Raw genomic sequence first — 12,986 nt, 5'->3', positions numbered from 1 at the left:
TTTAGAAGCTGAAGACAAGGGCCAGATCACTGACTGTCTCCCTGAAGCCATCACATGAGCATTTTAATAGAGGCCGAGGCTTACACTTTTCCCTTACTGTTAACCCGGGCCTAAGCTGAGGAGACTGCTACTGGATGTCTGTGGGAATTTCGGTGAGGATTCTTAAATAGGAGCATGAGCCATCATTCCACCTATATGCAGAAGAGCAGAGCCAGGACCGGGAGCCCTGTCTGAGGAGGACCAGCTCTCCCTGGGGCAGCTGGTGACACGTGATTATCGCCTGTGGCTCAGGCTGCCCCCTGCCTGCTGGGAATCCCAACAGGGGCTGGTGATGTGCACATGGGCTCCAGGTCCTTGTAAGGAACTGAATGCTAATGACAGACACCCAGGAGGCAGCAGATGTCCCTAGGTGAGATTACAGGTAAGAACAGGACAACTGGGGTAATAGAGGTGTGCTGTCTTACACCGCTCAGTGTGTATACTTTGTTAGGCAGCAACAGGGAACCAATAAACACCACACGCGGGTTTTAAAAAAACCTAACAGCTGCACGTGATGCTTCTGAGCCAGTGAGCTTAGCTTCCAACTGACACGTGCACAGCTGTCTTCTCGAGGGCTCAGTGTCCCTGCGGGTCAGTGTCAGCGTCAGCGCTGCCCTCACAAGGGCTCCTAGTCCTATTTAAGTCAACCTCCTCTGGCTACTGTTGCTGGGCACAGAGACATCACTGGCCTGGGTACTTAGCTACAGAGAACTGCTTTCTGCTGCATCTTTTACCAAGTAAATAACATCAATGAACCTCTTAAGTCTCACTCACTCTTTTCTGGATCAAATATCTTCAGCACTGGGCAAAAGTCACCTTTTCCCCTTAAATAAATTAATAAGGTACCATTTACTGAAAAGGTTAGTTGTCCATATACCAATCCTAAACAATTTTTCTTCATTTCTTCATTAATCTACCAATAAATATTTAGTAAGACTGTGCTAGGAATGGGAAGAAAACTGGGAGGTAGGCAGCTGTGACCTTTCAATCTGTCCTTAGCTATTTGATACTATAATGGAAAGAATGAGAAAGACTCAACTGCAGACTCTCTTGAGAGTATGACATGCAAATAAAGGGCAATTTTTGGAGAAATTACCTTTATACTGTCTTACCTTGCTCTTATTCAATTGGTTAGTTATGAACAAGTGGTACTCAATTTTCTATTGCCACTGTTACATGGTTATTTGTCCCTGTAAGCACATAATTATATATGACATGACAGAAAAAGAAGTATTAGGTTCCTAGCTAAATGTTAAAATTGACGATCACAGTAAAACCAAGTCTTATGTAAGCACTAAATAGGTTTCTGGTGCCAACCATCTGTCTGCTGTTAGAACCCAGAAGGAAGGAAAGCAGTGCTAAGATTTGCAAGTCTGGTTTTCACACTAGGTGAAAATGTCCACTGGCTCTAAAGATGTTTAGCAGCAGTCATTTCAAGTCCAAAAACCTGATTTTCCCTTGACTTCATACTGAGGGGCAAATAACCTGGATGAAGGCCTTAATGATGATCAGATAAGAGAATTTAAATGCTGCTGAAAGCCAAAACAGTAAGAAGTCAGAAATTCTGACAATAAGTTTTCAAGTTTTAGGCTCTTTCTTACAGTTAGTTACAAATTGATTGTTAGTTACAAATGGTTCTGAATGTCCAAACCATTTTCCTAGAGTGCAAACAGAATATTATTACTAGTGTTATTAAGAACCACAGACATGTATAAAGCTAGTAAATGGTCAGACTACCTATTACAAACCCAGGCCTGACTCAAAATCCCACTTCTATCTTACCAACTGTTCTAGAACGTATCCACAAATTCATGAAATGATTAAGAGTCATCACTAAAAGGTTAAAATATACTCAGTGAACTCTTTTTATACTAAGAAAAGACAGCCAAAGAGTACAAGGCATTCCAAAATTATTATCTTTTCAGGGACTTCCCTCAGCGTCCAGTGGTTAAAGACTTCACCTCCCAATGCAGGGGGTGCGGGTTAGATCTCTGGTCAGGGGGCTAAAATCCCACATGCCTTGTGGCCAAAAAACCAAATCAAAACAGAAGCAATCATAATGAGTTTAATAAAGACTTAAATTATTTTCAAATAAGCGAAAGCTATGACCCTAAAGAATAACACGTTGTTTAAACATTATCCAGAATATTGTGCCTAAACAACTTTCTACATCTGAGGTGATGAAATACATGGCTGGATAACAACAAGGAAAAACAAAAAACTGTGAACAGAAAGAAAACACTACACTTCCTCACTGAACCACTACACTTCCTCACTGAACCTTCACCTCCGTGAAAGCTCCAAGTCAACACTAACAACCCACAAAGAAGACACTTTATTAAAAAGTTTCAAATATTTTAGTATTTTAAAATATCACATAGTGTATTTTGCTTTTTCCACATTTATTAAGTCTGGTGGTTTTCATTTTAAGCAGATGAAGCAATGTTTTCAGATGACAAGCATTACCTGATCCGCCAACACCTTCTTCAGATCCACTCTCCAGCCACTGAGAGTCACTGTCCAGCAGGCGGTTTTTTGATTCACTAAGCGGTTTGATAGGAAAGGGCTGATTTGAGCCAATACTGAAAGAAGAGCAAATCATTCAGTAAAGAGTTTAAGGCTCGCTAAGGGTACTTAATTAATAAGCAGCAAATTAGTATTCCTTTTCCTAAATACGTAAGGGCAACGCATGAGATCTCAGCACTCTGAAAAAACTCCATCTTCAAAAGAAAAATATGCCCCCAACCCCTGATTAAATGGCTCCCTAGACCCAAGAATCTGTACTCAGCACTGCCAATGAAAACAATTAGGCAAAAGAAAAATAGCTTCAGAGGCCAATCTGAAATGTGTTTAACGTGTTAATGTTAATCAAGAGCTGTAAGGTAGCACAGAACAGGTGAGGATCTAGGTCTGTGGCTAGGACAAAAAATTACCTGTCATTTCCCAAGTTTTCTGCTTTCTACCTCTGCAGTATAGATCTAAGGGGGAAAAATGATTCAGTGATTCAGTGCAGACTCATTTTTCTAGCTATGAGATCCAGGGAGGGAGGGAGTGGAGGAACACAAGAAGGAGGAAAAGGGAACTAATATTTTGGGGTACACACTATGGGCCAGACACTGCGCTGGGTGCTTTCATAATCGCCAGCTTCACAACAACCCTGGAAATAGGAGGAATCCTTCTTTCAAAGAGCTGGCAGTCGAGGCTCAGACTAAGTAACTTGTTCAGGCCCACAGTAAATGTTAGAGCTGTGAGGTCCCAAGGCCTTAGGTTCTAGGTTCTAAGGCCATGTTCTAACAAATGTAATCTGTGACCCCTTCTCCTCCACAGTTTATTTCTGGAGTAAATACGTTTCAAGTGTTTCACTTTGACAGAGGTACCTTTATCTTCTTTAAAATTTCATCTAAAATGAACTATTTCTCTGAATTTATGAATCAGTGTGCTTGCCATACAAACTCTGAGAAAATATCCTCTAAGATGAATAAGAAAAATCTTTGTATTTGTATTTTTGAATCCTCATTCATATTATTTTCACAGTGCAGTTAAAATCTGTTTATCAAAATAAAATGGAGAATAGTACAATGACTAACTTCTTTGAAAATAATTGATAGAAACCAACATAATCAAATCTCAGAAGAGTCTGTGTTTCCAGGAAGACGCAGCACAGGAAGGGAAGCCATGCTTCCTTCTCTGCCCAGACACTTCCAGTGACACAAGCCTGTCTTGGCCCAACTACTAACAGCAGGCATTCATTTTCTTACTCTCAAAGTGTTCCAGTTTGAATGGTTACCAAGCATATCAGCTGTATGCATACACTGACCCTCAGTTAAAAACCTGAACAGAATTTATCTTTCCTGTCTCTGCCGGCTTGTCACATTCCTACTGGATTTATCTAAGTGTAACACACACACACACATAGATTGCTTTGTAATGAATTCTGAAAAACTTAACAACAAGAAGCACACCTTCTGGCACTTTCACTTTGGTTTGAGACAGAAGCTTGCTCTGGATCCGTCCCCACAAGGCGAGTTGGAAAACTGCAGCCGTCACCCTGGCTGCATAATGAAAAATACCAGTGATAATTTAATCATGTCAAGTTAAATCAAAGTGGTCAAATTTAACATCTATTTTTCAGAAGCATGGTATAAAGAGATTACTATAACTTGTCATTTCAGAGAATTATTTCTAAGATTTCTAATTCAGAGGGTTATTAAACTTCACTGAGGAAGTAAGTCTTTCTTTTATAATTTACATGCAGTTAAAAACAATATTTTCTATGACTATTAAAATAATGATGACTACTAAAGTTATGATACTTTAAACACATAGACTCAAACATCTGGATAACTGACTTGCCTGTCACCATCACTTAAGATATCACAGATGCTCAAACTGAAATTCAAGATGTAAATTTCATATATTTATTCATTCAACAACATTCATTAAATAAATATTTACTGGATGGTTTAAGTACTATTTTAAATGCCAGGGACATATCACTGAATAAAAGAAAAGAAAATCTAAAAAAGTACAGCTATGCCTCACTTCCACATTCTTAAAACATCAAAACTATGTCCAGCAGGGAGTTCCACTTCCAGCCAAGATGGATTAATGGGAAGATGTGACCTGCTGTCAAACAGTTGACAGACAACTGTTTTCCTAAGAGGCCGCACAGAACTGCGGTGTCTAAGAGAAGTGAAGCCAGCCAAGGAGTCACAGTTTCTGCCAGAGCCTGAGCACCAGCGGGTGTGGGTAGGGAGGGGCTGTGCTGGTGAGCAGGGCAAGGTGGTCTTGCTGAACTGAGGGGACAGAGCTGAGCAAGAGGAAGATGTGCAGAGAAAGGGCTCCATCAATCTGCACAGCGCTCTACTTGAGCCTTGAGATGAATTCTCAGCCATGCGCGTGAATCTGGGAAAAGAGCAACTGCAGAGTGGAGCTGCAGCGCACGGCCAGCCTATCAGCTGTATGCATCCAGCTCTGCTGGACCCGCCAGAGCAGAGAGACGGCACTGAACACGGGGATCTGGTGGGGGGCCCAGTGGGCTCTCACCTTTGTTGTAGGATTAACTTGCCTGAGAGAAAACGCTACTCTACACCAACCTAGCAGAGGTTAAAACAAGCCTCACGAGGACTCAGCTGAAACTCAAATAACTTGACAGTCTGCCAAAACAAAATCCAACATTCTTTAAAGGGAGACAAATTTTAAATACTCAGAATCTGAAATGTCCACTATCCAATCAAAAATTACTAGCATTAAAAAAAAAAAAGTAAACAGAAAAGGTTTAGAAATGACCATGAAAACCAGAAATATAGACTTAAATGAAGAGAAATGTAAGATATGAAGAATGAACCAGATCGAACTTCTGAAGCTGAAATATATATATATATCTAAAATCTGAAATAAAAAACCTCACTGGATGAGCTTAACAGTAGACACTACAGAAGATCAGTGAACTCACAGACATGTGACAGTAGAAACTATCCAACTTGAAGCAAAGAAAGATGGAAGAGGGAAGAGAGGGACAACAGCAACAACCAGTGGGTCTCAAGGAATGTTTTAAGAAGAACCTGAAAAGCTAGTGGGGGGAGGGCACCGGAAGAGGGAAGCAGGCAGCAAAAACAATTGAAAATTATATCAAAATTACTCAGACTTGATGGAAACTAAAATTTCATAGATCCAAGAAGTCTAATGAACTCCAAAGAGGATAAACATAGGGATAAACAAACCACTTGTAACCAGTGATACAGTCACAGTCTTAAAGGAGCCAGAGAAGGGGAGAGACAGAGAGTAATTTACAGGCACACCTCATTTTATTGTGCTTCATTCTGCTCTTGGCAGATACTGTGATTTTTATAAATTAAAGGCTTGAGGCAACCCTGCACTGAGCAAGTCTTCCAGTGCCATTTTTTCCAACAGCATTTGCTCATTTTGCATCTCTGTGTCACATTTTGGTAATCCTTGGACTATTTCAAACCCTCCATTAGCAAAAAGATCACGACTTGCTGAAGGCTTAGATAACGATTAGCAGTGTTTAGCAATAAAATATTTTTAAATCAAAGTATGTACATTGTCCTTTTTTAAAAAAGATCTAATGTTATCAAACACTTAACAGTCTATGGTTAGTATAAATATTGCTTTCAGATGCACTGGGAAACCAAAAAATTCGTATGACTCACTCTATTGTGATATTCGCTTTACTGTGGGGGTTGGGAACCACACCCGCACTATCACTGAGGTGTGGCTGTACAAACAGTGGAATAAAGGTATTAATAACAGGGAGGCTGATTTACTGACACAAACAACACAAGCCAGAGGATAAGGGAGCGATATCTTTAAAGAAGAGAAAAAAAAAAAACAAAAAAACACACGAGCCAATAAAACCAATTGCCAACACTGAAATTTCTGTTTAGGAGAAAATAACCTTAAAAAATGAGTCTGGGTTCCAATCAGTCAAGAGTGGCCAAACCTGAATATGAGAGACAACCGATAAAGCACACAGAAGACGCTGGTGTGCTTCAAGGTGAAACAGGAAGACGGAAGGAGAAGTGAGCTGCCCACCAGTGAGCCAAGGTAGAGACCCCGCGGGCCGCAGACATGCAGCTGTGGGAAGGGGGTGGCAGGAGAAATACTTAAAGAAGTAGTGGTTAAAGGTATTTTTCCAAATGTGATGAAAGTTTAAGTTACAGATCCAAGAAGCTCAACAATCCTAAGCACAAGAATCATGAAGAAAATAACATCATTTGCATGAAACTAGTGATAAACAAATTGTATCAAACTAGAGGTAAACAAAATCTTAAAAGTGGGCAGAGAAAAAAGTCATATTACACAAATAGAAAAAAGTTAATGTCCACAAACGTCTCTTCAGAAAAACTGCAAGCAACGCCTACAATTCTATACCAAGCAAAAATGCCTTTCAAATATGAAGGCAATTGGGAATTCCCTGGAAGTCTATTGGTTGGGACTCTGTACTTCCACAGCCAGGGCCCAGGTTCAGTCCCTGGTCAGGGAATTAAGATCCCACATGGTTTGGCAAAAAAGAAAAAGAAGGCAAATATGTCATTTCCAAACAAATAATAAGCAATACAGTTAATTAAGGGAAAAAAGAAAAAGGAACCCACAGCACTTATAAATATGGTACTTGAATTTGAAATACTTTTTCCTTTTTTATAATGACTTTTGTGTATGGATGGCCTAGGATGGCTGAAAATTTGGGAGAAAAGGAAATTAAGAATCACTTTGAGCATATATTCTCATTTAAATTTGAGGTAAAAACTGCACTATGTGTTGGGTCTTCTTTAAGATACAACGGATTATATAACCTGTACTGGAAAAATCTCTGAAGATATGGCTAATACATTCTTATGATTCTTTACTTTAAAAACTTATTTTCATTTTGAAGGATATGGAGTGATTATTATTTTCTATGAATCATCTTTTCCCCCCTAATTCTCACTCAAATACATGCCCAAACTCTCCTTTGTCCATAAAAAAATATGAAAAACAAAATACTTATGTAATCAAGATATTCTGAGTTTTCATTCTCAAGGCTCATAATGTCATAATATACTGGATTCTCTGAATCCTAAGACATGTAACCAGAGAGAGACTGTCACAGATTCCATAATATCTGAGACATGCATTTTAGAAGCTACCTTGAAAATATTGGAAGCAGCCAATATTTCTTTTCATCACCAAAGACTTGTCTCCAGTTTTTATTGCATCCAAGTGAGAAACCATTTCCATCAGCTCCATATGAAAACGTGGGTGCACGGAATGATTCTGTTTAGATATATTTAAAAAAGAAGAGTTAACCTATTTGAAAATTATAAGAGGGAAGAAAAGTACCAATTTTTTTTGCTTTATATCTGATATCAAAAACTGTAAATATAATTTAAAATAAATACCATATTGTAACACTTAAAAATGAGTTTCTAAAACTTTTCTGGGAAAACATATAACCTATGAATATTTCATCACCTTTATAAAATCTACTAAAGTATGTTCAATATATCTTACATATATATATATTTAAGATATTCTATCTCTTGCAACTTCACTCATTCATTATGTATGAATTTCCTACTGTGTGTCTTATGGCACAGTTCTAAAGTTTTGGGATTCCTAAATAATTATAACTTACGTAACCTACTTACCTATGGTGGTTCTGTTTTTTCCAACTAGCCAGCAGTGGTAACTGAGAAGTGACAATACGCTGATGAAGAACATCGTAGACACAAAGAAAAGAAAAAGTACGTGGAATTTTGCACGTGTATCTGTGAGTTCATTCTGAGAAAAGAGAAGAGAAGAATTACTTAGAGAATAGTCAACCTCTAAAATATACTCTTATTATTTGGTTCTTTTTAATGACTATTGAATTCACCAAAAAAAAAAAAAAAAAGCCAGGTATGAGAAGTAATAAAATAAATTAGATAATACATCCAAAAGCAACATGTCCCAAAGCAGACAGCTGGTATTACCAAAGGGGCTTGCTTACATGTCAGGAAGAGTCACTTTAAAAACTGCTCTTAAATTTTAGCAACACTTTCAGTAATAAAAAGATGAACATTTTACTCAACATTTTTCTTTTACAGTTTATACATATATTTAAGCTTGCCCCCAAATCTAGCATACATGAGGGTTTTCTCCATCTAAGCTAAAATATTTGCTTGTGGTAGTTGTGTATGCTGCTAACCAGAAGCTAGCTGTGATAAAGCTCTTGTTGGACTTCCCTAGTCTCTGTTCTTGGAACAAACATACTGGGAACAGGCTAGCCCTGGAGCTGCTTCCATGCCTACCTTTAGAGTCCTTGTGCATTCCTACAGAGCCTTTCCTGGTAATTCCCAGTTCTAGTATATAAATTTGCCACAAGGTATTAGTGAATGAAAACAGCATCTCTGTTACCTATCCTAATGGTCATATTCATCTCAACGGAAGCACATATTCACCTAGAAGTGAGGATCTAGCAAGGGGAGAAGCAGCAGCCTCGGGTAGTCCCTCTCGCAGTACAGGCCAACCACAGCCTCAGAGAACACGAGCTGCTCCTGTTTGACTTAAACACTGTTCATAGGCTAGTGAAGTGAAAGTGTTAGCTGCTTAGTCATGTCTGACTCTGCGAGCTCATGGACTGTAGCCTGTCAGCCTCCTCTGTCCATGGAATTCTCTAGGCAAGAAAATTGAAGTGGGTCGCCACTCCTTTCTCCAGGAGATCTTCCTAATCCAGCGATCGAACACACATCTCTTGCACTGCAGGCAGATTCTTTACCATCTGAGCCACCAGGGAAGCCAGGCTAAGTGGCACGTTTTTAGCGTTAGGTATTTCTGACACCTATCTTTTCCTCTTGTCTTCTAGAGGAAACACAACTCCTTTTAAATACAAGTGATTCTTCTACCTTCCCATCTTGCAAAGCAAATGAGTATTATACATATTCACTATAAATGTCACAAAAAAAGATGGCAAGAATGTCATGGCAATAATGTATTTTACCTTTGGACAACTCTCTGTAGATTTCCTGCGGCAAAGCTTGTACAAATAGAGACAGCGTATTAAGAAACCACTTTTTATACAAAATTATCCTGCTATTGTTGTAAACCTTTCACGTCTTGAAGGGTCACTAAGTTGTAGCTCTTTAAACGTCACTGATGACATTTTCTCAAAAAACCACAAAAGACAAGGACATTCCGCTCTCCAAGCACATTTAGGGTACACTTTACACACCCCTTCACAAAGTTTTTAAAACAGATTTGTATCCAGGAAAGAATAAAATTAATGTTGCTTAGCACATAGCTTTTTAGCAAACTTCTGATGAGCGCTTTCTAAAAATCAGACCTGGTCGCTTCTGTCCCGCCTCACTGGTGGGCAGCAGCCTTGGGAGAGGTGCCCTCACTTACCATCTGGTCTACTTCCTGCACAGCAACCTGAGGAGCCCTGAGGAAGTCAGATGGCCTCACCCCTCTCTGCTCCCCACTCTGACCCTGGAAACACCCCTGAAGGCCCTCTCCCCTGGGGACTCCTCGTGGGCTGCACCAGCCTCCCCCTGGCTCAGCCTCACGAGCCTCCTGGCACTGGCTCCTCCTCTTGGGCTTTGACTCTCTAAAGTTTACATGCTTCCTCTGAGACCTTCTTCTCTCAGATATCCACTAAGTTCCGTCCTATCTTTGTCAACTATTACCTTCTTACTGAGGCCTAACATGACATTCCATTAGTGTCAGGAGCTCAACATAACGATTTCACACACGTCTGTAACTGCAAAATGATCACGACAGTAAGTCTAGCTGACATCCAACACCACACAGTCACAGAATTTGTTTTCTTCTGAATGAGACCTTTTGAAGTCTAACTCTTAAAGACTTTCAAATATACTTACTGATTATAGTCACCATGTTGGACATTACATCTCCAGACTTATTTTGACCACCTTCACCCACTTTACCCATCCTCTATCCCATACTTCTGACAACCACCAAAATGTTCTTTTTGTCTATGAGGCTTCTTCTTCTTCTTTTTTTAATTCCACATATAAGTTAGATAATATGGTATTTTTCTCTGACTTGATTCCATTAATATAATGCCCTCGAGGTCCATCTGAGTTGTCATAAATGGCATGACTTCCTTCTTGTTTTATGGTAGAAGAATATTCCATTGCACATTTTAAAAATTTTGTTTCTTCTTGGTTGTGCTAGCTCCTTGCTGCTGTGCACGGGCTTTTCCTAGTTGCAGTGAGTGGGGGCTACTCTTCACTGCAGTACACAGGTTTCTCATTTGTGGTGGCTTCTCTGGCTGGGGAGCATAGGCTCTAGATGTGTGAGATTCAATAGCTGCAGCACATGGGCTCAGAAGTTGTGGTGCACGGGCTTAGCTGCTCGATGGCATGGAGCGTGAGTCACGGATTGAACCCATCCCCAGCATTGGCAGGCGGATTCTTAGCTACTGGACTAAAAGTGCAATTCTTCACAGCATATTTATACCACAAGTTCTTCATCCACCAACGTAAACTTAAGTGTTCTCATGTCTTGGCTGTTGTAAATAACCTGTGACACAGGGGTGCAGGTATCTTTGTCAGTGTTTTCGTTTCCTCTGGATATATTCCCAGAAGCAGAGTTTCTGGATCATGTGATACGACAGTTCTAATTTTAATTTTCTGAGGACTCCTCATACCATTTTTCATAATAGCTGCACTAATTTACATTCCCACCAACACACAATGGTTCTCTTTTCTCCCCAACTTTGCCAAAACTTGTTATTTCTTGTCTTTTTGATAACAGTCATTCTAACAGGTATAAGGTGATATCTTGTTTTAAAAAAATACTTTCACTTATTTATTTGGCTGTGCCAGGTCTTAGCTGTGGGATGCAGGATCTTTAGTTGTGGCACGTGAACTCCACCCAGAATGTGGGAACAAGTTTCCTGACCAGGGATCAAACCCAGGGCCCTTGCATTGGGAGTGTGGAGTCTTAGCTATTGCAACCTACAGGGAAATACCACTGCTGTGGTTTTGACTTGCACCTCCCTGATGATTAGTAACCCTGAGCATCTTTTCTTGCATCTGTCAGCTATCTGTATGTATTCACTGGAGAAAGGTCTATTCAGACCCTCTGATCATTTTAAATCTGGTTGTTTTGTCTCATTCTTGCTATTAAGTTGTGAGTTCTTTATATATTTTGGATATTACCCCTTATCAGATACATAATTTGCAAATATTTTCTTCCATCCAGTAGGCTTTTTATTTTGTTGATAGTTGCCTTTTCTGTACAGAAGCTTTCAGTTTGATGTGGTCTCACTTGTTGAGTTTTCCTTTTGTGGCTTTTATGTTTGGTGTCAAATCCAAACAACTCACTGCCAAGGCTGATGTCAAGGAGCTTGCTCCCGTGTCTTCTAGGTTTATGATTTCAGCTTTCACGTTCAAGTCTTTAGGAGCTGATTTTTGTCCATGATGGAGGATTAATGCTTAGCTTCATTATTCCACATGTGGCTGTACAGGTGTTCCAACACGATTTACTGAACAGACTTTTTCCCATTGTATATTCTTGGCTCCCTGTCATAAATTAATCGATGCTTGGGTTGATTTCAGGGCTCTCTTATTCTGTTCCATTGATCTATGCGTCTGTTCTTATGCCAATAACATACTGCTTTGATTACTATAGATGTGTAATATAGGAAGCAAAATACCTCTACCTTTGTTCTTCTTTTTCAAGACTGTTTTTGTCATTTGCAGCTTTTTGTGGTTCCATACAAATTTTAGGGTTGTCCTACTTCTGGAAAAATGTTACTGGAATTTTGATGGGGATTGCAATGAATCTGCAGATTACTTTGGGTAGTATTTATATATGGTATTGATATTTTAAACAATATTAATTTTTCCAATCCATGAGCAGAGATTGTTTTTCCATTTATTTGGGTCTTCTTCAGTTGCTGTCATCAATGACTAATACTTTCCAGTGTACAGATCTTTCATCTTTCCAGTTAAAGTTATTCCAAGGTATTTTATTCTTCCTGATGCAATTGTAAATGGGACTGTTTCCTTAATTTCTCTTTCTAAAAATTTGTTATTAGTGTACAGAGATGCAACTGATTTTTGTACATTGGTTTTGTATCATACGACTTCAATGAACTTGCTTATTAGCTAACAGGTTTTTTTTTTGGTAGCATCTTTAGGATTTTCTAACATAATATGTCCTCTGCACACAGAGACAGCTTTACTTCTTCCTTTCATATTTGGATGCATTTTATTTCTTTTTCTTGCCTAACTGCTCTGGCTAAGACCTTCCGTACTATGTTGAATAAAAGTGGCAAGACTAGGTATCCTGGTTTAGTTCCTGATATGAGAAGAAAGCTTTCAGCTTTTCACCACTGAGTACGATGTCAGCTGTAGGCTTGTCAATATATGGCCATTAAACTGAGGTATGTCCCCGCTACACTCACTTTGTTGACAGTTTTTACCGTAAGTGGATGT

General features: G+C 39.3%; 1 protein-coding gene across 3 annotated transcripts in view; it reads right to left on the bottom strand.

Moving 5' to 3' along the window:
• Positions 1–12,986, bottom strand: part of ZDHHC20 (zinc finger DHHC-type palmitoyltransferase 20) — a 57,814-nt gene that overhangs the window by 3,642 nt on the left and 41,186 nt on the right. Inside the window, exons 8-12 of one of the 3 annotated variants that reach the window (XM_043891596.1) lie at positions 8,190–8,322; positions 7,689–7,815; positions 4,002–4,091; positions 2,506–2,621; positions 1,152–1,229 (exon numbers count right to left, since the gene is read on the bottom strand). In XM_043891596.1, coding sequence (XP_043747531.1) covers positions 1,192–1,229; positions 2,506–2,621; positions 4,002–4,091; positions 7,689–7,815; positions 8,190–8,322 — 504 coding nt within the window. In that variant the 3' untranslated portion in view covers positions 1,152–1,191. Of the gene's footprint in view, positions 1–1,151; positions 1,230–2,505; positions 2,622–2,972; positions 3,018–4,001; positions 4,092–7,688; positions 7,816–8,189; positions 8,323–12,986 lie in introns of those variants that run through there. The other 2 variants (XM_043891598.1, XM_043891597.1) reach the window with 2 other exon arrangements.

This window comes from Cervus elaphus, chromosome 30 (genome assembly GCF_910594005.1).
Source record: "Cervus elaphus chromosome 30, mCerEla1.1, whole genome shotgun sequence".
NCBI classification, from domain to species: Eukaryota; Metazoa; Chordata; class Mammalia; order Artiodactyla; family Cervidae; genus Cervus; species Cervus elaphus.
The sequence above is the reverse complement of the archived record's forward strand: the minus strand, read 5'-3'. Positions and strand labels throughout refer to the sequence as shown.